Genomic DNA, 27,343 nt, shown 5'->3' on the forward strand with positions numbered 1-27,343 from the left:
CGCTGACCCTGAGGCCGCGCCCCACCCCCACCCCCACCCCCGCCGCCCTTCCGGTCTCACTTCCCCCTCAGGCCCGCCGCCCTCCCATCCCGCCTCGGCTCCGCTCACCCCGGCTCAGGCCCCGTCCTTCCCGCTTCGCCTCCCCCTCAGGCCCGCCTGCCCGCCCGCCTTCCCCCACCTCACCTCCACCTCAGACCCAACGGCCGCGTCGCTCTCCGCGCGACCGCGCTCCCCGCACCAGGCCCCGCCCCCAGCAGACCGGCCCCGCCCCCCAGCGGCCGGCGGTTCCGCCTAGCGCTGGGGCGTCTTCCCCTCCCGCATCTTGCGGAGAGTTGGGACCGCGGAACCTGACTCTCCTGAAGGAGCCCGAGCAGGAGCCCCTGATTGTCTCGGGGACTCGTCCTCCGTGTGGGCCGTTCCCCTGCGGGGTTAACTCCCTCCCAGGGCGAACCTCGGGAATGGGCCGGGAAGGGTCCCGAGGGTGCAGGCTGGCAGAGACCCTAGATGCGACCCGGAGGCCTACAGCCCCTTCTCCGCACAGCGGGAACCACGACTCCAGGGCACCAGGTTCTCGTAGGGGTGAAATCGGGAAATTTTCTTTACTTCGCAGCCCTTCTAACGGCCCAAAGTTATGGGCAAAAATTGAAAAACCATCAGGAAAACTGCCATGGATCACGCAAGTCACTCTGAAACTTCGGTGGGCACCAGAACACTTTCCAAGGCCCCACCTTTCCCCCACCCCCAAACCTGAATCTCTAAGGGTTCAGGCCTATTTTTTTTTTTTTTGCGGTACGCGGGCCTCTCACTGTTGTGGCCTCTCCCGTTGCGAAGTACAGGCTCCGGACGCGCAGGCTCAACGGCCATGGCTCACGGGCCCAACCGCTCCGCGGCATGTGGGATCTTCCCGCACCGGGGCACGAACCCGTGTCCCCTGCATCAGCAGGCGGACTCTCAACCACTGCGCCACCAGGGAAGCCCCAGGCCTATGTTTTTTAAAACTAGGCTTTACAGGTGTATTTCAGCCACAAAATTGGCAAAACACCTGGCTTGTTTAAAAGCCCAGCAGAGAAAAAAAAGCCCAGCAGAGGAAACGAGGGACTTCTGCTCTGTAAGGGCTGTTCCTCCGGCAGAAGTGCAACGGCCACCTCAGACCTGGCACTAGGCAACAGCCTCACCCAGACCCTCCGGCCTCACTGATCTCCTACAAAAAGAGGGTGGTTTAAGGGCAAAGACTCAACGCCTGCCAGCTGCTGTCATTCCCTCAGCAAACCTGCACCGCTCCTGCCCCTGGGCATGGGGCTCGGGCGGGGGCCAGTGAGAGGGTCCTGCCTCATTCTAAGTGCAGTGGCAAAGGGCTGCAGGTGCAAACGGGACGCAGAGGTGTCCTTGGGGGTAGGGAAGCCGGACCCCTAAGCACGAGTCTGCAGAAGTAGCAGTCATTCAATAAATACATGCTGATTTTATTTATAGGGATAAGATGGTTCCTTAGGGGATCAATTCAAGAGGTGGTGCAAGCACTTTATTCATCTGAGATGTCCCTTCCCTGGCAGGCAAGGCAGCAAGTTCTAGGACAAGCTAAAACCATCCCCCTCTTTCAAAAGTTACCCTCAGCAGGGAGTTTTGGGGCAGGGGTTAAAGTAAAAAAAAAAAAAAAAAACCCTCATTGATTCCTAATTGTTTTTGAATACAATTGGCTTGGAAAGGACTTTCCACTGGGTTCAAAAGGAAGGCCTGACTTCTGCACAGTGTTGGGGGGAAAGGGTAGGACTTGGTCCTGTGCAGGCTGGCCTCTTAGCCCACAGACGCCAAGACGATGTCCACTGGCAGCTCCTCCGAACTTCTGGCTGTCACCTGCATTGTTACTGTGTCCAAAAGCAGCAGCCGGGAGCGCACCAGGATGTCATGACCCCCCCGGAATACGCCTGGAAGAGAAGAGAAAAGGACAGGTGTGTAAGGCAGAAGGGGGCTGAGAGCTGGGCTGAGAGGGCCACCTGCAACAACTGGGGAAGGCAGCTCTGGGGCTTGAGATGGGAGGGGCCCGCAACCAGGAGCACTGGCTGAAATCCCTGCGTGAGGCCCTGGGCACGTCACTTTACCTCTTGAGCTGCAGCATCATCAATGATCTCAGTAGAGATCACTCTACTAGCCGTATTTCACGCTTCAGCCAAGCTAAAATGAATTAGTGGACACATATGGCTTGTGTCTGACATCACAGGGGCGCTCACAAACGCTAACGGAATCTAAGAGCACAGGCGAAGGGACAGCCCCACCGTGACAAAACCACAGCGCAGGTGTCTGCAAAACCCGGGGGACTGGGTTGCTTCACTGTGGTCAGAAATGATGGGCTTGGGGGCTGTCAGCTGTGAGCAGGGCACTGAAGCAGAACTACTTCCTAACCCCGTTTATAAACACTCAGAAAAAAAATTTCCTTTCGTTCATTGTTTTAGGTGTGATAAGTGTATTGCCTCCCTTTTAAACAAAGGGTCATTAGCTTTCAGAGAAGCATACAGATCAGAAACATTTACATATGAAATGTCTATATATGGAGTTTGCTCTAAAATAATCTGGGGGTGGAGAATGAGTATAGGTCGAGACACTATCTGTTGTTGCAGATGGAGGATGAGTACTTGGGGGGTCCCATTTTTGTGTAAATTTGAAAATTTCCGTAAGTGCTTAAAATCCCACTCCTATTAGAAAAGACCAACCAACCCAATAGAAAATTAGACAAAGGATCTGAAAACAATTCACAGAAAAGGAAATACAAATGGCACTTTGCATTTGAGAAGATACTTAACTTCCTTCAATATACAAGAAATGTAAAGTAAAACTATGCAGAGGGTTTCCCTCGTGGCGCAGTGGTTAAGAATCTGCCTGACAATGCTAGGGATCACGGGTTCGAGCCCTGGTCCGGGAAGATCCCACATGCCACGGAGCAACTAAGCCCGTGCGCCACAACTACTGAGCCTGTGCTCTAGAGCCTGCCAGCCACAACTACTGAGCCCGCGAGCCGCAACTACTGAAGCCCGCGTGCCTAGAGCCCGTGCTCCGCAATAAGAAGCCACCGCAACGAGAAGCCCACGCACTGCAACGAAGAGTAGCCCCCGCTCGCCGCAACTAGAGAAAGACTGCGTGCAGCAGCGAAGACCCAACACAGCCAAAAATAAATACATTTATTTAAAAAAAAAAAAAGACTAGGACAATCTAAATGTTCATCAGTACATGAACTGGTGCTACAAAATATGGTCCATCCATAGAATGGAATAGTACTCAACTACAAGAAAGACTGAGCACACAGTTTGGGATGATGAGAAAGTTCTGGAGTTGGATGGTGTGATAGGTGCACAAGAATGTGAATGTACTTAACGCCACTGAACTGTGCGCCTAAATATGGTTAAAATGGTCAACTTCATGTTATGTTAAAAAAAAAAAAAAGGAGGAAGCTCTGAGTATCCATAAGGAAGTTCTCCAAGATGCACCGTCAAGTGAAAAACCAAGTGCGGAACAACATATACACCACCTGTATGTAAACATTTGGGTTTAAAAAGGGAAATGCGTACACATTTGCTTTTACATCCCTATGATCACAGGAAGGATACACAGCATCCTTTATAATATAATACTGGTTGCCTGGTGGAAGGGAAACTGAATGACTGGCAGCAAGTGTTGGGAGGGAGACATTTCGCTGCAGGTCTCTTCGTGCCCTGTGAACATTCAACGCTGTGAATTCTGAATTCCCAGGTTCCCAGGGGGCGCCCTCAGCCCAGGATGCGGTGGCATCAAGGCCCTTCCCACCAGAAATGCCGCTTACCTGCCAGGAGCAGCGTGTGCGTGTTCTTGTTATCTGGCACTTTGTCTGACCTCTCACAAGGGTGCATTCCTAAGAACTTCACAATATTGCCCACAGCCTCTGTGGGGAGAAATCCCGGTGTTATTAACCCACGATCTCCCCCTGGCGCCACCACCACTCCCCCACCCCCGGACCCCACTCTGCAGTTTTTAATGAAGTGGCATCTGAAGTACGTGCTCTAGACATGGCCCTGGATCTCTGGGGACTTGGGGGCAGGGGACGGGGGGAGCTCTTCAACAGTAGCCAAGGATCTTGTAAGGCAAGCAAGCCGGAAATGGCATCCCCAGGATTTACCTTCAAGTGTCTTGATGGTGGACAAGGTGAATGTTTCCTCCTTCTCAAACTCATCCCCTACCTCATCCCAGGCTGCTTCAAAGTTCAGCTTCATGACCTTTTGGATGTGATCAGCTATCGTGACTTCCAGATCTTCCAGCTGGGGAGATGCAGGGGCGCGTTAGGCACACAGCTCTAGGGGTGAGACACCTCCGAGCCTCTGCTCCACTCTGGCCACCCGCCCCTTCCCACCACGCAGCCACAGGTGCTCACAGCCAAGTGGTGGCCCCTCCGCAGAAAACGCCTCACCCGTTTATAGCCATCCCTCAGTATCTGTGGGGACTGGTTCCAGCACCCCCTCGGATACCAAAATCGCAGATTCTCAAGTCCTTTATATAAAATGCTGCCGTATCTGCATTTAACCTACACACATCCTCCCTTATACTTTGAATCACCTCTAGGTTACTTATAATACCTGATACAATGTAAGTGTTATGTAAATAGTTGTAAGTACAATGCAAACACTATGGAAACAGTTGCCTTGTGTGGAAAACTCAAGTTTTGCTTTTTGGAATTTTCTGGAACACCCCCCACCCCAATTCTGAATACTTTCTATCTGTTGGTTGAGCACATGGAGGCAGAACCAACAGATACAGAGGGCCCACTGTTCCTCATCCTCGGGTGGCAGCTATGAGAACACATCACTCTGAAGCCTAGAGTAAGTGCCAGACCGGACGGGAGGGAGGCCTGCGTCCTGTGACTCAGTCGTGTCCTCCCTGGGGCCGACACGTTGTACTGCCCCCCCCCACCTTGAACTAACTGTACATAGAGGTTCCCCATTCATTCACCCAACAGCTCTTCACTGAGCCCCTACCCCTGTGCACGTGTAAGGTGTTCACAAGCAGGACTCAGCTCCTACGGTAGAAGCTATGCCTCAGACCCAGCCCTCCTGTCCTGGGGCAGTTCCCGCCCTTAGGTCATTGCTGGCTCAGGGAAGGCCCATCCTCAACAATGGACCTGGGAGGACGTAAGTGACCATCAGCTGTTATTCAGTGACTGCCCCTCTGGACATGAGGGTTCTGATAATCTCCATCCCAGGTTTAGTATCAGGGTCTGCACTCAGATGGCACTGAGCCACTGTGACCGGGGCAAACCCCAGAAACAACCCTGCGCTCAGTTCCATGCAAGCTCTGAGAGCTGGAACTGGAAGGGACGTTTCAGTGCATGAAAGGACTGCCCAGCAGATGCAAACTGATCCAATTTCTCTAGAAAGCAATTTGACAGTACGAATCAAAGTCCTTTTTTTTTTTTGGCTGTGTTGGGTCTTCACTGCTGTGCATGAGGTTTCTCTAGTTGCGGCGAGCGGGGGCTACTCTTCATTGTGGTGCACGGGCTTCTCATTGCGGTGGCTTCTCTTGTTGCGGAGCATGGGCTCTAGGGCACACGGGCTCTAGAGCAAAGGCACGGGCTTAGTTCCTCCGTGGCATGTGGGATCATCCCGGACCAGGGCTTGAACCCGCGTCCTCTGCATTGGCAGGCGGATTCTTAACCACTGCGCCACCAGGGTAAGTCCCTCAAAAAAGTCTTAAAATCAGACTTCGCCTTTGACCTAATTATTCTACTTCTAGGAATCTGTCCTAAGAAGATAACTTGAAATGCAGATAAAAATTTCTACCCAAAGGGATGCTTAATGTAGCATTTAAAAAGTGAAAATTTGGGAACTCCCTGGCAGTCCAGAGGTTAGGACTCCACGCTTCCACTGCTAAGGGCCCAGGTTCAATGCCTGGTTGGGGTACTAAGATCCCACAAGCCGTGCAGTACGGCTAAAAATTTTTTTTTTAAAAAGTGAAAATTTGGAATCACAAATGCCAAGTGTTTAAGGAATACAAGGTCAAGTGAGTTAGGATATATTAAGATAAGGGAGTATCTTAAAGTCATTAAAAATTGTGTTTATGAAGTATTTGTAATGGCAGGAAAATACACTCTGGTTCTAAGTGAGCACAGCAAGATCTGTAATGTACAGAATAACCACAATGATACAACTGCCCCCGCCCCACCCCCCGTCATTCCCAAGGACTATGGGTAATGTGTTCCTGTTTGTGTATACTTTTTGTATTTCCCAAGTTTTCTTTTTACACACGAACATGTATTTTTAAGTTTAAAAAAAAAATTCTTTCAAAACCAAAACCAGCAAGAAAATGCTTCAGGACTGGCTGTCAGCTCCTGAAGCCTCCTTGCCCCAGCGTCTTACCACATACTCATCCTCATAGCCTTCGTCGTCGGTCTCCCCGGTAGTGGGATCGCAGTCCTTGACAGTGAACTTCATCATGCAGCTGAACGTGCAGCCCACTGCGGGGAGGGAAGGCCGGGCAGTTGGGCGAGGTCCTCTGTGGGCGCGTGGCCACAGCCTGCCCTTTAGGCCTCAGCTGCGTCTGCACCAGCGGCACATGCCACCCGGCCCCACAAATCCGGACAGAGGGCACCGGCTTGTAGAAGGCAGGAGAGCCAGGTTGCAGCCCCCAGGAGTTGCCCTCACAGGGAAGGAAGAGAGAGGAATGCAGAGATGCTGCAGGGTGGCTCCTGCAAAAAGCACCTGGTTTCTTTGGTTGGGGTGGACCTGGGACGGTCCATGTTTGTGCCTGTCTCTGGGCCTTCCTCTGTGCTCTCTCCTGGTACAATGAGAGAGTCCTGGATTGAGGACCAGGCGTCCTACCAGCCACGCGAACTCAGACAAGCCATTTGACCCGAGTCTTACTTCCCTGCTCCCCAGGGGTCTATGAGGAGGAAGTGAGCGGATGTGTGAAAAGCCCCAGGACTCAGCCATCCTTCTCTTCTTCTCGGGACTGACCTCAAGGAGCTGAAGCTCTGACAGGAAACAAACAGCTGGTGCACAAGCCACCCCCCGCCAGGGGCTCCCACAAGGCCGGGGGGCATCTGCAGAGGGGCTCACCTGCCGTGGGGTCTTCCTTGGGCAGGGCCACTAGCGTGTAGCAGGTGCCGGGCTGATTGTAGGGCAGGCTCCGGGCGGGCACGTAACACAGCACCTCGTAGGCCTCCGTGGGCTCCAGCTGCACTGTGACGTTCTCCAGAGTCTGGTCGTTGAGCGTGTTCGTGCAGTCAAACTGGACCAGGGAGCGGGGCGGGCGTGGGTGCCGAGACACTGCCCTGGACCCACGCCTGCTGCCCAGGAGCAGCCAGAAGGTCCTGCCTCTCACCCCAGGGCCACGCCGACGCCCATCCCAGGCCCCCGTCCCAGGCCCCGTGTCTGCACATGGACACTCGGGAGCCACAGAGGCCCTGCATCAAGGACTCGAGGGACACAGCAGCTGGTCGTGGATCTGGCATCGGGCTGGGCTCCAAGCACCGGTGTGGGGTGCCAGGGCCCTGCGGGAGGGCCTCCCCCCGGCTCACCTGGAAGACCATGTGCTCAGGGAAGGTGTGTTTGGTGCAGCGGATCACGTACTCCGTCTCCGACTCAGTGAGGGCCACGGGCTCGGGCGAGGACTTGAAGAGGGGCCCCAGCCCCTGGAACTCGGGCACTGCCGCCAGCTGCTCTGAAACCCCCAGGCCACACACTCACTCAGCTGCTCAGTCCTCAGGCCTGGTCCTCAAGCTCTCCCACCCACTGAAGTGGTCACTCCCGATTTCCCGAACAAACCCGAGCATTTCCTCACCTCCCTCACTGCTCGGCTTGTGCCACCCACATGAAACACCCCGCCCCGCTGTCCCACACAAGACGCCAGAGCAACCAGTGGACATCAGGCCCAACGTCCCAGGCCTAAGCCATTTGGAGACTCCCTCAACCTTAGAAGCTCAGCAAGGATTCTTAAAAGGGGGACTGGGAAAAGGCTACGAGGAGCTGAATGCTGTGACGGCCATGGAACCAGGTGAAAGAACAAACTGGTCTTCGACATGGGGCAGTTAAGACAGTGGCCCAAAAGGAGAGGCTGCGGATTCAGAGTGTTGCAGAAAACCCAACTTGGTGTGGACAGTGGGCGTTCGGTAAGGCCTCTCCCTGCGGCCCACGGCCAGGTTCCAGCCCTGGTGAGTCCAGGGGAACAAGGCGTCTGGCAGCTGCCCCTATTCTACGGCAGGGGCAGAATTCCCCACAGAGTGGTCATGAATCACCTGTGTCAGAATTACCCGGGGGTGAGGGCTTGTTAACAACGCAGATTCCTGGACCCATCCCAGATCGGCTCTATCAGAATTCCTGGGTTTGGGATCTACCAATCTGCATTTCTAACAAGTTTCCTCAGATGACTCTGATGTGTACTGATATCTGAAGACCACTACTCAAGATTTTTAACTTGTCTTCCCAGTTCAATTGAACTCCATGCGGAAAAGAACTGTGCCTGAGGCCAGGGATTTGATATTCTGCCCGAGCAGGTACTCATTCACATTTCAGGGACGGGGACAGAAAGAAGGCATTATTATTATTTGTCCTTCTCCCCCCACAAAGAGGCAGCCTGTGTGCCTGCTTCAGCCGTCTGAACGTGCAGGCGATAAGAAGCCCAGAGAGAGCCAGCTTACGTATTAGGAGGCACATTCAGGCCCCCTGTGGGCGTCAGCCGCCAGAGTGCTTTTCTATGGGAATTGATTTCATTGGGCATCAAGTTTGCGGACGCGCTGCCCCTTACTGCCTGGGGGACTCTGCTAGTAGCTATAAACTACCGCCCCTGAGTTTCAGACTCTTCATCAATAAAATAGATACAATAATCTTGTCCACAGGGTCGTTGTGAAGATAGAAGAGGCAATAAAGGTCAAGATCTAGCAAAGATCCTGGAACTTGACACGTGATCAATAAATATTAGGCTCTGGAAGGTTGTTTACAAATGGGCTTGAGTCCCTGGAAGAGGCTTCAAAGGAGTCTTCCCAGGAGGGCGTGGCAGAACGACGGCCCCCAAGATGTGCACGAGCTAATTCCCAGAACCTGTGAGTATGTTCCCTCACTTTGCGGAGATTACGTTGCATCTTGAGCTGGGGAGCGTCTCCTGAATTATCTGGGTGAGCCCAAAGTGACCACAAGGTCCTGGTGAGAGGGAGGCAGGAGGGTCAGAGGCAGAGAGATGTGACTGTGGCTGTACTTCTGGCTTTGAAGACAGAGGACGGGGGCTCTAGGCAGCGAACGTAGGTGGCCGCCAAAGACGATCCCCTCAGAGCCTCCAGAGGGAGCTCGGCACCGCCAACATGGCGGAACCCATTTTGGATTTCTGTCCTCAGAACAAGGTAATACATTTGTGTTACGTTAAGCCACTAACTTCACGGTAACTTGTGACAGCAGCAAGAGAGAGCTAACACAAGGAAAAGTTCTGGATTATAGTGGTCCCACTCAGCTCAGGACCCTAGTTTTGCTGAATCTGAGACAGTATGTTGATGCAAGACAGGGTTCGGGAAGGGAATGGAAAAGGTGGGATTTAGTTTAACTCAACGATAATCGGGAGCCTACTGTGAGGAAGGAAGGCACTAAGTGCAATGACAGAGAATATAGACGACAGAACGTGGAGAACTGCACAGGGCCACGGAGGAGAAGAGAGGAGCTCGGGGAGGGCATCACCAAGGGCGAGGGACACGTGCTAGGCCTCAGAGGTAGGAATCTAGTGGATAACGTGGTCTGGCAACTGAACGCACAGCCTCTCCCCTTAAAAAATGCAGAGGGACAGACGAAAACCTAAACAAAATCCTGCAAGACAACGTGGACGGAACACGTCTGGAACCCGAGACAAAGGACCGGGTCCCTTGAGTCAGCTGTATGGCATCAGACATCCGGAACTGGCCTGGGCCTCAGGGAACTGAGCCTCAGAACCAGGGCCGAGGCAGCTCTGAGCCAGTTGGAGCTGGATCTTAATTCCACCGCCCCACCCCCCGCACCTCCCCTTCTTGCTGTGCAAACTTGGGCAAATCACTGTCTCTCCCTGAACGTCCGAATCTTCCAATATCAAATGGACCCAATAACCTCCACCTGAGGGTCAAACATGCTGTCTAAACACTCTCAGAGCCCAGCACTCAGGAGAGACTCAACCGATGACAGTTCCTACTCTTAATTCCCTGGAGAAGAACCGCTACCCTAGCCGCGGCCCTGGGAAGCCCCGCCAAGCACCACTACTCACCTTGGAAGATCTCCTGCCGGGTGGCTGCGACCTTCTCAGGCTGCTTGGCTGCTGTGATGGGGGTGCTTTCTGCAGGAACAAACATGAATGGTGACCCACAACTCCAGGGACGGGCCAGGGTAGTGTTGACCACGGTGCTGTTACTCAGGGATTATAACTTCCACCCCGGAGAGTGTGAAGTACAGAGCACGTGAGGAAGAGAGCAGGTGTCTGTGCCTACGTCTTCATTTCCTGCAGCCAGAGGCAGATGGGATAACTCCCTCCGCCCAGTACAGCCCCATCCATCCTGGGCAGGTTTAGTGACTTTGCAGCCAACGCACACCCTCCAGCGGAGGCCTGGACCGGAGGGCCTATGAAAGGAGTGCAGGTGTTACTTACCTGTTCTCTGCTCTGCCATGGGTGTGGTGGCCAGGGGCACAGACTTGAGGTCAAAAGGCTTTTCCGATGGTTCTAGAGTGTACTGCTGCAGAGCCCTCTCCAGACCAGGGATGGACACGGTCAGACCTAGAGGCCAGTGGGAGACTGAGGTCCTGGGGTCGAGGTTGTAGGACCTTGAGAAAACCACTTAGGCCTCTGAGGTCCCACTTTCTCATGACATCGTCCTTCGCAGGACTGATGTGGGGAGTAAACGGACGTAGGAGAGGGACTTATAAAGGGTAAAGCACTCTGCAAATGGAGGCTCTTATGAGTAACTAGCGTTTCAATTCACTGGGCTGTTTCCACCCACAGGGCTGTGAACGCAGGGCCCTGGATCTCCTGAGATCACAGCGACGCTGTGCAGTTACCATGAAAGCCCAGCCGAGAGCGTCTTGCCTCCGAATTCCCCTGCCTGGCGAGACTGCAGCTCCGTTACGGGGCTGGGTCAGGGTCAGCCAGGAAAAGACTCACCGTTTAGGATATAGCCTGCATTGAGGGCCTTCTGCTTCTGCTCCAGGACACTGAGATAGAAGGTGGCTCGGTCCCTTACTTCATTGTCATCGTCCATCACACACCTGTGGCCAGAACACAAGGTCCTCCTGACCAGGGGGCAGGAGGGATGCTGCAGGGCTTCAGCAGAGGTCAGTGAGAGGAAGCAGGTCTCTTAAAGCTCAGTCCTCGGATGTGGACCCAGGCATCAAATGCACAGAAGGGCCCGCGGGACTCTAATTAACTAGCAGGTGGCCGTATTCATACTCCCTGGACCCTCTCCCCAGAGCCCACCCAGTGAGGGAGGCAATCTCCTATATCCACAGCATACATCACAAAAGAATTTAATATGACCCAACAGTTCCACTCCTGGGTATACACACAAGAGAACTGAAAACACGTCATATAAAAGTCGCACACAACTGTTTACAGCAGCACTAGTCACAACAGCCACAAAGTGGAAACAACCCAGATGCCTATCAACGGACGTACCGACAAACAAAATGTGGTCTATTCACGCAATGGAATATTATCTGCCCATAAGAAGGAATGAAGTACTGGCACATGCTACAACACGGATGAACCCTGAAAACATCACGAAGAAGCCAGGCACATGAAAGGTGACACACTGCACGCCTGAGTTTATATGAGGTGTCCGGAACGGGCAAATCCAGAGCCAGAAGGAAAGCGAGTGGCTGACTAGGGCTGGGGGGCTGGGGGGCTGGGGGGAACTGTGATGACTATTCATCGGTACACTGTTTCTTTTGGGGGTGCCAAAGATGTTCTCGGGGCTTCCCCAGTGGTCCAGTGGTTAGGACTCTGCACCTCCACTGCAGGGGACACAGGTTCCATCCCTGATCGGGAACTAAGATCCCACAAGCCACGCGACATGGCCAAAAAAAAACCAACAAAACGTTTTCAACTTAGACTGTGGCTATCGTTATGCAACCCTCAATGTACTAAAACCATCGTACTATACATTTTAAATGGGTACATCGTATGGGTCTCGAATTATATCTCAATAAAGCTGTTTTTTAAAATAGAAAACACCTCAAATTCACGCCTAGGTGGAGGGATTTTTGCATGACATGAGTTTTCATGCTTTTTTTTTTTTTTAATTAATTAATTTAGGCTGTTCAGGGTCTTAGTTGTGGCATGCAGGATGTAGTTCCCCGACCTGGGATAGAACCTGGGCCCCTCGCATTGGGAGGGCAGAGTCTTACCCACTGGACCCCCAGGGAAGTCCCATACTTTTCTGTGTTTCCATTTTTTCCTATAATCAATAGTTGTGTATCATTCCTCCCCTTTTTCAATTAAAAAGACACAAAGGACAGCGGCCTGGGCCCAAGGGAACATGTGTCCACCAGGCCCGTGACCTGGACTCACCTCTTCAGCAACACCAAGATACTGGGCAGCATCTCTTCGTTCTGCGCTCCGAACTTGGCCAGAGCACTGACAGCGCCTGTGTTTACGAAGCAGATACGATTTACTGCCAGGGCTCGGAACAGGCCATCCAGAGCCAAGCAGCCCCGACCCAGCAGGCCCAGCCCGACACCATGAAACAAGGAGCCTCGGTCACGTGGGTACCACCCGGCCTCAACTCCTCGCCTCTCACGGGGAAGGCAGCCCTGTTCTTGGGTCCCAGGAGTCCTTTTCAGTATTAACTAAGAAGAGGCCACGAGAGCTGCCCTCAACTTCTGTATCCAAACGGCCTCAGCTCACAGTGAAGCAGTACCCGACCATAAACAAGAGAAGAAACTACTACTGAACGAGTAACAACTGCTGAAAGAGGAACATCTGTCCAGAGAGGGCTTGAGAAAAAAAGAGCAATAAATTAAAAGTAAAATTAAGAATATGATGGTTGCACACTCATTTAAAAGAGTGAGTTTTATCGTATGTGAATTAAATCTCAACAAAGCTATTACTAAAAAGAAAAAACTAAACACCAAGAAGAAAGAAAGAAAGGAGGAAAGAAAGGAAAAAGGGAGCGAGAAAGAGAGAAAGAAAGTTAAACGACAACATACAGTGACACTCAAAAACAAAAAAATCACTAAGGCGAATTAGAGGTTAAGAACCATTCACCTAGATGACGCCCAAACACCTAAGGTCCTTGCTACAAGATTATAGAACACTGAGCTTGTGAGGCAACAACACCAGGTGCCCGTGTCCCCCTGGGGACTCAGGGCCCTTTGCTGGGGGGTCTACTGCAGGGCAAGCCCGGGGCCCAGGGGCAGCCCTGCTGACCCACCTGCCCGGACCTCCTCATGCTCCAGGACCACTCGGTTGTAGATGAAGCGGATGTACTTGGAGGGGTTGTTGGTCTTGGGCCCCTCCTGGCCCAGGAGGTGCAGGATGCGCGTGGCCAGGACGGTGAACTCGCAGTCCTCGATGAACTCGCACAGGTGCGACAGCCCCGTCTCCTTGCTCTCCGAGTTCTCCTCGATGATGCTGATGATACAGTCCACGATGGCCCGCTTGTACTCAAAGCCGCCCTGCAGCACAAGGGGCGAGCTGAGTGCCGAGGCTGCTCTCTCCAGAGCCTAACCGGGACCCGGCACAGCGGTCCAGGCACTGAACCTGGTGATGAGGGCCTGGCTCTCCCGGCCTCTACCTCCCTTTAGTGTAAAACAAAAGGCTCGGGCTGAATGCTCGCTGGGGCCCTGCCGGTTCTAAGAGTAGATGGCTTAAGAGAAATATTTGGGACTTCATTTTCTTTCCAAGTTTGAGATAAAGGCAGAACGGGTGATGTGGATGCTGGAGGAGTGGGGTGCCAGTGTTTAATGGGAACAGAGTTCAGGTGTGCAGTATGAAAACCTTCTGGAGGTTAACTGCGTGCCAGCGTGAATGTACTTCACAACACTGAACTCTACACTTAAAGACAGACAATAGAATTCTATGTCGTGGGTGTTTTATGACAGTTTAAAAAAAGGCAGAATAGGGCAGTAGAGAGACAAAAGATCCCGGGTCAAATCTATGCTCTGCCACTTACAGACTTTAGTAACAGAAGTGGCAAGTGAGATACCCGCTAGGTGCCCGGCCGTAGCCCGGCAATGCACAGCACACGGGCTGGGATGCTGGCGCGTGCATAGTGCCCATCCCATCTAAAGAGCGAGATCACCACGCAGCCTAGCGTTGCCAGGTCTTAGAAGTTTTTAAAGAGAAACTGGAAATCTATCAAGGTGGTTTTCCTGATTTTTAAGTAACGGCTACTAACTCAAAACGTGTAAAACTCTGCACAACCCAAGTAGAATTTGTCTGTGGGTCAAGTCTGGCCCTGTTCTCAGATTAGCTTGTTTTACGGCCGTGATAAGTCACTCTCTTTGTCTGAGCCTCAGGCACCTTCATAACAAGGAACACTAGCGTACTGACCTCATGGGTTATTGTTTAGAATAAATACGCTCTGTGAATTACACACGCGCCTTACATTTCAATGAGGCTGTTCGGTCAGCAGGTGCCCTAGCTATGATACCGGTTCTGCAGCCCGCCCACCGACTGGGCACTGACAGGTTCAGAGTAACTGCAGGGCTTTGCCTGCAGCAGCTCATGGCTGACACACCCTGGGCTGAGGGACAGACCCTTTTCTAGCAGACAGGGTCTCGGTGTCTGAGTGCTGTGTTCTAATGAGTGAAGCTCTCACGCTGTCTTCCGTGGAGCCACACGTTGTCCTGGGAGGCAGGGAGGTCCGGGAGAAAACCACGGGCTCTGGAGCCAGACACTTACTGACCAGGTGGCCACAGGCAGGTGGTCTCAGATCCCTGATTTTTAAAGGGAGAAAATAACGTCTACAACAGGCCTGTTATGAGGATCACAAGATGGTTTATGCTGTGTGGTGTCTCCACTGTGCTGGGCCGTCAGCTGAAGGCACCCTAAGCCCTGCTCCCTTCTCATATTCCTGGGAACCCCAAAGGCACCCAAGGCAACGGTTCCTCTACTGCCTTGGTCCAAGGGCCCATCTGGGGCTGGGGCAAAGGGCCACCAAATATCTGGGGACCAAATCTACTGCACGAACACTCTGCTTCTGCGCCTCTGAACGGACCAGTTTTGTTGAGACAACCAAGAAAGGTGGCCCACGTGAATCACTAATTCACGTCAGGAACAAAAAGAGAACCAATGTCACATTGTTAGCCTCAGTTTCCCAAGAAACCACCCTGGAGCTCCTGGAACGGCTGGAATACTTCTACGCGAGATGACACCAGACAGAACTCAGTTTCCCATCTTCTACACAAGCATCACCTTGGGGCATCTGCTGGGTCTTTAGAGCACGGGTAGCGTGCCATTAGGGTTATCAGTGTGACCACAGTGATGGGTGCATGTTTACACTGTCAGCCCATGAGGAGTTTCAAGGGCCGCGGGCACCAGGAAAGCAGCTGGCCAGCAGGTGGACTGGGTACACCCGAGAACTAGTTGGGTGTGGAGCCAGCGGCCAGGCCACTACCTGCACAGGACACCTGGCGCCCGAGCGCCCTGCTCTTACCTCCTCACGCAGCATGGAGAACAGGAAGCTCATGAGCACGGCGTGCTTGCGAGGGTACTTCTGACACAGTGCGCTGATGGCCTGGACCACCACCACCTGGGCCAAGCAGACATGCGTGAGCGGCGGCCCTGCCACCTGGTGGGTACTTCATGCACCCAGTGCCAGCGGAGTCTTTCCTCAGGCAGGGCCGGGCCCTGGGAGCAACAGGCCAAGACGCGAGGGGAGCCCCACCTCCACCCTCGGGGGGCCCGCAGCCCTGAGCCCCCCAGACAGGGAGGCATGCACAGCAGTCCCGAGGCCCAGATCCAGACTCTGGGTCCCTCTACCCAAGACTTCAAGGAAAGTCCACCAGCCCCTCCATCCCGCCTGTCCTGCTTCTCCCCTCCCCCACCATTCCCACCCCTGAGCCTTCCAGCTCAGGCTGCCCCTTGGGGTGCTCTGGCCCCAGCCCTCTTCTCTTCTCAGTCTCTTTGGCAATCTCATCTCCTCCTGTGGTTTCAACCACCTCTTCTATGCCCCCAACGCGCAAATCTTTGTCTCTGGTCTGAGTTCAAGAGCAGTGCTTCCAAATGTCTACCACACAACTGCACCTGGTGCCCACGGACACCTCAAACTTGGCCACAATCACCACCGTTACCCCCGCTTCCCTCCTCTCAGCCCTGACCGTCTCCCTCCTTCCCCAAACGCATCCACAGCACCGTGAACCCGAACTAGAACATGGACTCACCTCTGAGGACGTTCACGCCCTCAGCTGTCACATGGCGCCCTGACACCTGGCTCTGTTCCCCAGGGGCTCTGAGACCAGCCCCCCTCCCGTTTCCCAGGCCTGCGGGGGGCCTTCGCCTCTCTGCCCAGCTCCCACAACCAAGCCTCCGTCCAGTTCACCCTCCAGCAGCTTGGGAAGGATCTCTCTACATGCAAGTCTCGCTGTGTCATTCCACAGTCTACAAAGTATTCCTACCACCCACAGGCAGAGCTTATTCCGCCTACTTTGTGTCATTCCTGCTACAGAACTCACCATGCTCTATCACAGTCATTCACATTGCCGTCTGTCTGCCTCCTGCCCTGATTAAAGCTCTCCAAAAACACACTAACGTTTACGTTAACTGTTGTGAAATAACGTTGTTACAGAAGTTGAGAACAGCGTGTAGGGAGGGGAGGAGGGGATGGGTGCAGCTATGCAGGGAACGCCAGGGAGTCTCCTGGTGGTGGTGCAGTTGAGCATCCAGTATCTTAACGCAGTTTCACACGTACACACACACACACACACACACACGTGTAACTGGTGAGCGAACTGCGGCCTGTGCCTGTGCTGTGACACTGCCCTGTGGCCCTGCGGGTGCTGGAGGACGAGGCAGCTGGGGGAGGGGAGCACTGGAATTCTCAGTATATTTCTTTACAACCTTCTGTGAATTGTTTGAAAATAAATGTTTAGAGAACACTACAGAAAACGCTTTAGCAGCTTCCTTAAAGCCACAGCTCTTTATCACGAACCCCCGGGCCTCACACGGTCTCGCCTCCACCTGCTCCGACTTCATGGCCTCCACTGGCTGCGAAGCCCCCAAGCTGGCACTTCAGCCCCTTCCTCTTGTTCCCAACACACTTGCTTCTGCCTTTTCTCCCGTGTCTTCCCAGGTACCTCCCCTGGGCGGCTCCTCCTGGGAACCTCTACCCTGTGGGGTTTCCTCCCTGCACTAGTGCGTGAAATTACCGTGTCCCACCTTGTTGACTGTCCACCTCCCATCCTCAGCAAGCAAGCTCCACGAACACAGGACAGGTCTGTCCACTGCTCTGTTCCCCTTTCTCCAAACTCTGCCCAGCACATGGCAAGCGCACAGGAAACACTGAAGAACTTGACAAGCTGGCCTGGAGGCTCCTGGCCTCGCTGGACAAAAGCTGGGTGCAGCACCGCGTGCGCCTCTGCCATCCCTCCGCCCCACCAGCCCCCCCAGAACCTCCGCCCCGGCTCGGGGCGGGGACGCGGCAGGCGGGGACTATGGACCTTGAACTCGTCCGAGATCTCTGACATGAAGGAGGAGATCTGCTTCATGAGGCGGTCGATGCTGCCCTCGCTGCCCGTCTTGAGGAGGGTGGTGATGGCCAGCGTGGCGATGCTGCGGTTCGAGTCTGTGACCAGGTTCTCCAGGTCCAGGTTACAAGCTGTCACCGCAGATGGATGCTTCATGGCCACCTGTTTTGATTCGGGAGGAAAGACATGAGGACAGGGATGGGGTACAGCAGGTCCCCCACCGTTCCGCTGGTCCTTCGGGTGAGCTCAGGTCACTACCGGAGGACAGAGGCGGACCAGGGCTGCACCTCCCGCAGGGCGGGGGCCAGGAGACTCCCCCCGCCCCACTCCGCACTCACCTTGTTGAGGGTGCGGACGGCGGCATAACGGAGCGCAGCCTTGGGGGAGCTGCAGAAGAGCTGGAGCACTGCGGGGAGACAGATATGGGTGCTGGGCTGCCGGGAAGCCCAGGGGCCCCCACGAGGGGCAGGGACAGGGCACAGCGGCGGGGCACACATGCAAGGGCTCTGAGGCTGCGTCCAGCTGTCTCCCTGCTGGTGCCACCACCCCAACCAAGGAGACAGCCATCCTCCCCGTGGGCACCTGGGCCTCGCATGGACCCGTGGGCACGCTTGCAACCACCCAGCGGTTCACACGCGGGGGCCTACGGTGCCGGGCACAGGGCTGAGAACTGCCTGCCGTGTCCCCGCGAGTCCCCACACGCCTGCAAAGCAGCTCCCGTATCTCCCCATTTCACAGACACAGAGGCCAAGGCACAAAGGGGCAGAGCGACTGAAGGAACGAGGCCAGCAGCCAGCAAGTGGCAGAACCAGGACTGACATCCGGGGCTGCCTGCCCCGGGGCCCGAGCCATTGCCCTACCCAGGGTCCCGGCAGAGCACTGGCCGCCCCAGCCCGCGCCTTGGCCTCAGGAAGCTCAGGCTCCGGGTGCACTTGCTGGAGCGGCAAACATGACTGCTGTTTTCTGCGGTGTCTACGCTCCTCTCCTCATAACTTGGCTTCCATTCTCTTATACTTTTTCAGCACTTATTTATGGTTTTCTTAAACAACCCTTATTTTAAAAGCTCCCTCTGTTTGACTTTCGTTATTCTGGAACGTGAGTAATATAACAAGAAAGAACAAACATTCGAACCAGGGAATGAATTCATTTAGTTCTTTTGCTTCTGTCGCCAAGGAGGAGGAGAGACTTCTCTCTGCAAATGTGAACCCCATCTCTCTGCCTGACAGGTCTGCAACCTTATTCTGGAGAACGTGAGAAAAGCAGGAGGGCCAACCATTCCTCAGCCTCTGCAGCTGGAATTCTCTGGCAGAACATCATGGCTTCCATTACTAGGCCTGTCCTTCTGGGATGCTTGCCCCTTCCCTCCTGCTCCAATTCCCACTTCTCAATGCACCCGCCTTCCAGGACCGAACACTTAGCCCACCGTCACGTGCCTGCTACCCCGACATGTAGTGAGATCTCAACGCTCAGGACAGGGGCCCGCACGATCAAGGCACTGATGACTCGGCAGCTGGCCCGACAGCAGCGGGAGCCCAGCGGATTCTGCTACACGACTGCCCGGAGCGCAGGTGCCGCGTGCACCACGCTGCCAGCGTAACGGCACGATTGCTATCCTTCCCGCAGAGAGGACAGCTGGCTCGCCCAGGCTCGCGCAGCTGCCCCGCCACAGAGCCAGGACTGCAACCCACGCTCCTGTCCAGACTCCGCCCAAGTCCCCTTTCTCCTCCCCGAGATGGCCCGGGCCCTGGCTTCACAAATGCGGGCTTCCTCCGCCGGGCCCTCCTGCCACGGCAGCCACCCGCAGGCGGCAGAGCGCCTCTGAACCTCGCCTCCGCCACCCGCCAGAGCCCAGGTGAGAGGCCCTGGCCCGGCGGGGAGCAGGTGCTGCCTGGGGACTGATGCCCTCTCTCAAGCATAGCCTGGGGCCCACCTGAGGGCATTTCCTTTCTTTACCGTGCCCCCTGGCCCAGGGCCTAGCTCCTGGCAGGCACAGCCATGCGGGGCTTGGGTGGGGAGCGCCTGGTCACCTGACACGGCCGGGGCCAGCTCCTTGGCACTGCAGCCCGGCAGGTTGACGATGGCCGAGGCGGCTTCGTACACCACCATCTCGTGCTTGTTGCGCAAGCAGCTCTCGATGAAGTCGAACAGCGGGCTGTCGCGGCTGCGGGACAACAGGCGGCAAGAGGACGCTGGGGGTCCCGCCCGGGAGACGGGCAAGGCCTCGCGTGGCACGAGGGGGGACACGGTGCCACTACCTGCCGTCCTCCTCCTCCAGCTGCCGGCTGGCCACGCGGATCATCATGCAGTAGGCGAAGGGGGACTTGAGGCCGTGCCGCGTGAACTTGCTGATCATCTTGCTGACAGCCAGACGGTCGTTCTTCCGCACGTGGTACAGGAGCCCCAGCGCGTGGTACTAGAGAGCGGGAAAGGGCAGCAGAGCGCGGGCGTGTGAGGCCGGGCCCCCTGGCCGTGGGGTTCTGGAGGTCACGGTCCCTCTGGGCTCCGGCCTCCTCGTCTCTGGGATGGGCATTGTGGTCGCTTCCTGCAGAGCCTGGGTGCGACCGTGCCCAACAAGCCACCTGGGTGTCCGCGGTCCTCGTCCGTCCCCAATTTCAGCAAGGGCCTCGACAGGCAGCGTGAGTGCAGGTGTGGAGGGGACAACAGGTGCCACAGATGGAAGAACAGGAGGAGACCAGGTGTCTCTGACCAGATAGAGAAAGCGGGAGCCAGGCCTCGAGGGGGACACGTGTCGTAAGGTGCTGTGCAGACGTGGGCCCTCACAGCGTCAGACCTTATGTATGACACCGTGTGACAGTACTTCGGCCCCCACTGCCCTGCCCAAGGACTCGTGGCTGCTGCTGGCAAGGCTAGGTCTGCAGAGGGAAGGCACACGGAGTTACCTCCTGTCCCCTCTGCTCTTTCCTAATTCCTTACCAGGGTGGCACTCAAGGGCCTTCTATGTGGGAAGCTTCTCTGACCCTGGGAAGGGTTTGAGGGGCCACAGCTGGTCCTGGAGACGAGACCCAGCACAAAGGGCACAGAGGGAGGGAACAGATGCCCATACAGGGAGGCTGCAGGTAGGCAGATGGGCAGAGGCTACAGAGGCTCTCATTTGATCCTCACAGTTTTGTGAGGCAAGGACTTTCTTTCCTGTTTTACAGACAAGGAAACTGAGACTCATGCAAATAAAGGGGTTCCTGGCTGAAGTCACTGAGGAAGAGATCAGCACGTGAAAGCCCCACCAGGATGCTTCCATGCATCACTAAGAAAGCCAGCTGGGCCAGGTCAGCTGTGTCGCATACCCCGAAACAACACTCTGGTTATCAAAATACTCGAGATTTCGGTGCCAGCTAGTAACGTCTCCAACCCAACTCCCCCTGCAAGTGGTGCCCTGGATTCTTCCCCCAAACCCCCCAAGCCTCCCCACGATGACAAAACGATTAAGGCCTGCTCCAGCCAGGGGCTGCCAGGATCTCCATGGTAAAAGTCCATGCTGTCTGGCCAGGACAGTGCCACCAGCCCAAGTATCTTCAACATCACTGCTTTGCTCACCTGGACCATGATGTTATCACTGGATACCGCCTCCTGGGCCTCATTCACCCAGCGCTTGACCACGTCGAAGCTGCACTTGAGCAGGTGCTGTGGGGCACAGGGCGCATTGAGGGGTGGGCAGGCAGGATGCTCTGCCATCACACCTCCCGGTCTGGCCACAGTTCAGCTGGCTCTGGGTCCCCTCTGTCGTCCGGGTCCTCTGAGAAGTGCACAGACTCGGGACAGCTCCCACCCTCACTCTCCCTGCCCTGGCAAACTTCCTGCCAGGCTCAAATTCCAAAAATCTGTCACCCCAAAGGATGGGTCAAGGCTGTCCAACTGGCCCCTCAATTAACCCAGAGTTCCCCGGGAGCTCTTCACTGAGAAGGGGGTGGGACTCTCAGATCTGGGGATACAAAGCTTTTCTTTTCTTTTGGAAAGCGACTTTGATGTTTCTTCAGTCTCCCAATCCAGCGCCCGCCCCCAGCCCCTGCTGAGGCTACACACCAGGGAAGACACCAGAGCAGAGCTGGAGACGCTGGGCACCTTGTCCACGATGGCCTGCTTCATGTAGCGCTCGATAGCCTGTAGCATGGTGCTCTGTGGGGACAAGGGGTGGGTGGGAGGGGGCCCGGTCAGTCCCTGCCGCCCTCAGGAGTGCAGGAGACAGGGTGTGGAGGAGGGACGGCCAGGAGGGAGGAAGCAGGCTCATGTCCTGCGTCCCCGCAGCCCTCCCAGGAGCCGGGAGACGTGCAAGAGCACGTGAAGGGTGAGACCCCGCAGCGACCAAGCTGGCCAAGGGGGACTCACGTCAGTGATCTGGCAGAGGGCGCGCACGGCCGGGCCCCGGTAGCTGTCTTCCTTCCCAGTCATGTCCTTCGTCAAGCTGCAGGGACAAGGCGATGGCCTCACGCAGGGGCCGGGCCTGCCCCCCCCCAGCCCTGCCCTGCCCACCCCAGGTCACCACGCCAGTCTCCTAACGGGCGTCCTCCCTGTGCTCTTAACCCTTCCCCACCAAACACCACACAGCAGCCAGAGGGTTTTTCATAAAACTGAAAACCGACCGGGTCACTCCCCTGCTCTGACTGAAACCTTCCAGAGGCTTCCTGTTGCCATCCCCATCAGCCCCTCACAGAGACGTCCCCAAACAGGCCGTGCTCTCGACCCCAGGCCCTGGCACCTGCGTCCGCTCAGCCGAGCGCACTGCCCCCCTACCTCCACCTCTGTCCTGCTACTTCTCACTCGCCCTCAGGACTCCACTCAGACAGTTCCAGGAGGCCTTTCCTGACCCAAATTCAAGTTGGCTGTCCTCCTGATGTGCTCTCAGAGCCGTCACACTTCCCTGATGCCTGTCTGCTGGGTTACTTCTCGGTAAATTCTGGGGCTGCAGAGGCCATGCCTGGCGTGTTTGCTGCTCTATTCCCAGAGTTACACGGGGGCTGACAGACGATAAATATTGTCTAAGTGAACCTACACACGAATGTATAACGTCCCCCCCGAAACTGTGGCAAGAAGCAATAAAAGAACTGAGCCCAGGGATTATATTTCAGTCCACTCTGTCCCCGGAATCCCTCAGCCTAACACTTAGTGAGCAAAGCAGTCCTTAGTGAGTGAGCGCAGCACACAGGCAGTGTGCTCCCCGTGTACATATACCCCTACGTGTATCCTCCCTGGGCTTTCTCTCGGTACTCGCTAGAGTCTTTGTGAAACTTCCGGCTGCCTCAGTTGACTGAGAGGAATCAAGGGAAGGAAGGCTCTGTGCCTAGGTTCAGGCCAGAGAATTAAAAGGGAAACCGCCCACCCTGGAGGCTGCCACTGGTGGGCAGGGTAACTGAAGGACGAGGGAGACAGGAGAGCAAAGGAGAAAAGGGCACGGGCGGGCTTCCCTGGTGGCGCAGTGGTTGAGAATCTGCCTGCCTATGCAGGGGACACGGGTTCGAGCCCTGGTCTGGGAAGATCCCACATGCCGTGGAGCAACTAGGCCCGTGAGCCACAGCTACTGAGCCTGCGCGTCTGTAGCCTGTGCTCCGCAACAAGAGAGGCCGTGATAGTGAGAGGCCCGCGCACCTTGATGAAAAGCGGCCCCCGCTTGCCGCAACTAGAGAAAGCCCTCACACAGAAACAAAGACCCAAACACAGCCAAAAATGAAAGAAATGAAAGAAAAGAAGGAAGGAAGGAAGAACTGAGTTAAAAATTAAAAAAAAAAGAAAAAAAAAGGGCGCAGGCAACGCATAAGCCGAAGTCTGAGCGCCTGGTACTCGTGAGAAGATGGGCTCTGTGTCGGTGGATCATTCAGAGACCAAGACTCGCCTGCTGGTCACGATGATGACATCCTCTGCGATGCAGGACATCTCCTTGATGGTCAAGTAGCACATCCGACGGAGGGTGGGCTGCGCAAGAGATGTGAAAAGCCCTCTGACCCCTGGCACAGCATGAGGCAGCCTTGCTGACAGGAGGCCCTCCCACCACCCTGTCAGAGCTGCCCCCTCTGGAGGAGGGTTGGGGTGGGGACACTTACATCGTTGGACTGAAAGAGTTTGGTCATGGCAAAGAAGGCCTCGGTTGCTTCTGTGGTCCCTAGGTGCTCTCCCTGTTTTAATCAAGAAAGAAGTCTCAGCTTGGGACAGACGGGCCAGAATGCTCTTCCTGCCGGATCAGCCCAGGCCAGACCCTCGGACCCTGCAGAGGCTCCGTCAAGGGCGACACATCGGAGTGGGACGCTGAGGGGACCCAGAGCTGGGCCGCTGGCTACAACTACACAGGGGCTGTGCCCCTGCCCCCAACACACCCCAGTACCATCTTCCCCACCCCCAAGCCTCACCCTGTTACCTGGTTTATGAGGTAGAGGATCTTGGTGAGGATGTGGGCACATTTCCGAGGATTGATGGGAGTTTCGTTAAACATGCGGGCCTAGGAAGAAGCAACCAAGGATATTACCTTCTGGCTGAGCTTATTTCCCTTCCCTGACTGCCCTCAAGCACGTCGAGGTCTGAGAAGGCCCAGCGTAAATAAATACACTTGCCCAACCTTATTTTCATAAGGAAAGAGTCTTGTTTTGCTTTTTTCTTACTTTACCTATTAACAACTCCTGAAATTTTCCCTAAATATTAGCTGAGGATGTGCTGACTTAGTGACTAACGGATAGCCAGACAACGCTTATTTTTATTTATTTATTTATTTTGCGTTACGCGGGCCTCTCACTGTTGTGGCCTCTCCCGTTGCGGAGCACAGGCTCCGGACGCGCAGGCTCAGCGGCCATGGCTCACGGGCCCAGCCACTCCGCGGCATGTGGGATCTTCCCGGACCAGGGTACGAACCCGCGTCCCCTGCGTCGGCAGGCGGACTCTCAACCACTGCGCCACCAGGGAAGCCTGGCAACGCTTATTAATTAACTAGAAGGAGAAACGAAGACAAAGAAAAAGACAGGCCTAATGAACCCTCCCCGGGAACAAAGTGCCCCCGTCTTTCCAGGAGCAGGTCTCCCCCCGTTGTCCTTTAAACCAGCACTCTGAACGCGCCCGCACGCCGACTAGGAACACTCGTGACGGAAGAGACGGGAGCAAATGACACTTGCCTCCTGGAGCACTGCACTCTTCTCAAGGTGCTGGAACGGGTTGGAGCCTCCACCTACAGTCAGAGAACAGGCAGGACTGAGCACAGGCTGTGACCCTGAATTTCAGAACTCTCTCAGACGTAGCCAAGGGAAACATGTCCCAGTGCCCGACCTAGTCAAGTTCCAACTCCTCTGAGTGGCAACCAAAGCTCTGCAAACTGCCAGTAGATCCAGCCATCCTCCTGCAAGGGGAGCTCCCTCCATCCCAAGCCACTGACTCACAGTCACCCAGCAGCCCTGGTACAGTCCTTGTGTGCCTCTCAGAGTGTCACGTCTTGCATTCATTTATGCAACTGGTACTTAACTGAGTTCCTACTACGTGCGGGACCACCACTTCCAGCGACTAGGGTCTGTGCTTGGCAGATATCACACGTGTAATTAGTTATACACCTCAGTATCTGACTGACGTCTGTTTCCTCCACTACGTCGCGACCATTCTAATATTCCGGGCTCGAGCACTAAGCGTCTCACTTCTTCTACTGCAATGTCAGGGCACAGTAGAGCCTGGCATGCAGTAAGCGCTCAATATATGTTTACTGGGTAAATGCATGAGAGTCAGGGTTCTCAGCCACGGGGCACTGTGCTCCCCAGTCCGGTCAGCACCGACGCAGCCCCAGCGAATCCCCACAAGAGCATCGCGCGCGACGCCCTCCCCTAACAGATGGGGAAACTGAGGCCCAGAGAGGCGTGCGACCCGCCCAAGGTCACCCAGCGAATCGCGGTCCGAGCTTACGAGTGCGGGGCAGTGGAGCCTGCTCGGGCTCTCCAGGGCTTGCCACTGACCGGCGGCAGCCCCTCGCACAAGCCCCCGTCCCTCCCGGGGCCTCGGGTCGGGACAGAGGCCGCCGGGGAGGGCGCCGAGAGCCTGGGCATTGGTCCGGCCTCCCGCAGGCCTCGCCCCCCTCACCCGATTCCTCGTCCTTCTTGTCAAATTTCTTCAGCATGGCGGTGCCGGCGGGGGCGCGAACCAGCACCTGGCGCAGGACTGACCGACTGACTACGGTGGTCCTCCGGAGGTTCCGCACGGGCCACTTCCGGCCGGCCACGTCGCCCGGCGCTGTGCGCAGGCGCACTCCGCGCTCCGCGCATGCGCACATCCGGGACGCTTCGCCCCGTCAGGCGTAACCCCGTCCCTGCCGGGAGGGGTCGGGGCTTAATTCGGGGCCTTACGCCCTCCTCTTGGTACATTCGTTCCCGCCTAATACCTGTGGCGGGAGTTTAAATGTGCTTTCGGAGGCGAGGCCCTAGCACGCTGGCCCGAGCAGCCGCCCACCTCCGAGGTACTACCTCTTCTGGTCACCTCCTCCCGGAGGCCCGCCAGCCGCGCCTCACTTTAGCCCCTCCCCTGCCGGATTTCTCTGCCTACCTCGAACCGCCGTCTGACACACTAACTACATTCTTGCTTTACCGCTTTGACTGTCTTTTATTCCCAGCGGTGGATGATGTTGACATACAGTAGGTGCTCAGACAATTGTTGCATGAATAGGCTTCTACAGTTCAACTCTGCCCACCCCCCTCACCTCTGCTCCCGGTGCGAACTGCTTGGTACTTGGCTAACTTCCAGGGATCTGACTAGAGTCAAAGGTCGGCGCGGCAACGTCAACTTGCTCTTGAAATCTGTGGGTATTTATCGAGCACCTACTGGATGCGCCGCCTGGCGCTGGGGTAGGGAAAGGACGCGAAGGAGAGACGGACGTCGCCCAGGGTTACCTCCACGGACCTGGGAAGACACCCCGAGGCCAAGGTGAGGACTTGCGCGACACCGAGACGGAGTCCCCTGGCCCGAGGGGAGGAGTCCAGGTGAGCCGGGGCGCGGGCGGTGCCCAAGGTGCGGGGGGCGTGGACCGCAACGCGCCGGGACCCCGGACGCACAGGCGCCCGCCTCTGCAGTCCTGCTTTGCAGAAGCTGGGGCCCGGGGCCCGGGGGCCGCGGGGGCCGCGGGGGAGGGGGGGCGGGGGTCTTGCGCCAACGTGAAATTGTCAAGAGCCAGAAAGATGTGCAAAATCTTTAACCAGTAACCCCACCCCTTCCTTATCCGGAGGAAATCGTCCAAAGGAAGAAAATCAAGTTGCTCACTGCAGCAGTTTGCAGCAAGATAATTGGAAACACCCTAAATGCCCAGCAGTAAGGGGATGATTAAGGGGATTGTGGTGCATCCATCGGATGAAACATTCCACACCCTTCTAAAGGGATATTTCTGAGGACTTGGGGGGCAGTATCCTAACTTCTTAAACGAAATGAGACGTTAAAGGGGAAAAGCAGGGTGTAAAAGTGTTCATAATTAAGGTGAAATAAGTATGCCTCATGGTTAAAAGCCAGAAAAGAACCCCAGAGTTTTTCGTTGTTGTGTTAAGACCGTGAAGTACAGATAAAGTGTGTTGAGATAAATATCCTTTTATATTATGATATTAATTCTATAGAACTATATACCAAGGGCAATTTTTATAATACCTCATTTTTATAATGAGAATTGTAGGTTGTGAGTCCAGCTTTCTGTATAAGCTACTACGTAATTGTAGGGTTTTTATTATTTTTTAACTGTAATATACGTTCTTTTTTTA

General features: G+C 55.4%; 1 protein-coding gene across 1 annotated transcript; it reads right to left on the reverse strand.

Moving 5' to 3' along the window:
• Positions 1-1,663: 1,663 nt before the first annotated feature.
• Positions 1,664-25,838, reverse strand: COPG1 (COPI coat complex subunit gamma 1). The gene is made up of 24 exons (XM_065886344.1): positions 25,689-25,838; positions 24,743-24,795; positions 23,998-24,078; positions 23,687-23,758; positions 23,479-23,558; positions 21,978-22,053; positions 21,675-21,767; positions 21,189-21,275; positions 19,892-20,049; positions 19,664-19,797; positions 17,975-18,042; positions 17,610-17,798; positions 15,608-15,703; positions 13,382-13,625; positions 12,520-12,595; positions 11,116-11,219; positions 10,606-10,731; positions 10,228-10,296; positions 7,532-7,674; positions 7,071-7,242; positions 6,372-6,469; positions 4,142-4,280; positions 3,809-3,907; positions 1,664-1,922 (listed from the first exon to the last, which is right to left on the reverse strand). The coding sequence occupies exons 1-24, from the start codon at positions 25,723-25,725 to the stop codon at positions 1,792-1,794; spliced, it is 2,625 nt and encodes an 874-aa protein (XP_065742416.1). The 5' UTR covers positions 25,726-25,838; the 3' UTR covers positions 1,664-1,791.
• Positions 25,839-27,343: the final 1,505 nt, after the last annotated feature.

The sequence above is a fragment of the Phocoena phocoena genome, chromosome 10, assembly GCF_963924675.1.
Source record: "Phocoena phocoena chromosome 10, mPhoPho1.1, whole genome shotgun sequence".
NCBI lineage: Eukaryota > Metazoa > Chordata > Mammalia > Artiodactyla > Phocoenidae > Phocoena > Phocoena phocoena.

Excerpts from the sequence above, each read along its gene's own strand:
- COPG1 (XM_065886344.1), bottom strand. The coding sequence starts at position 25,725 with ATGCTGAAGAAATTTGACAAGAAGGACGAGGAATCGG. Across the intron at positions 11,220-12,519 it reads ATCTTGGTGTTGCTGAAGAG|GTGTGTGATGGACGATGACA; the intron begins GTGAGTCCAGGT and ends TTCTGGCCACAG. Across the intron at positions 1,923-3,808 it reads GCACACGCTGCTCCTGGCAG|GCGTATTCCGGGGGGGTCAT; the intron begins GTAAGCGGCATT and ends CTTCTCTTCCAG.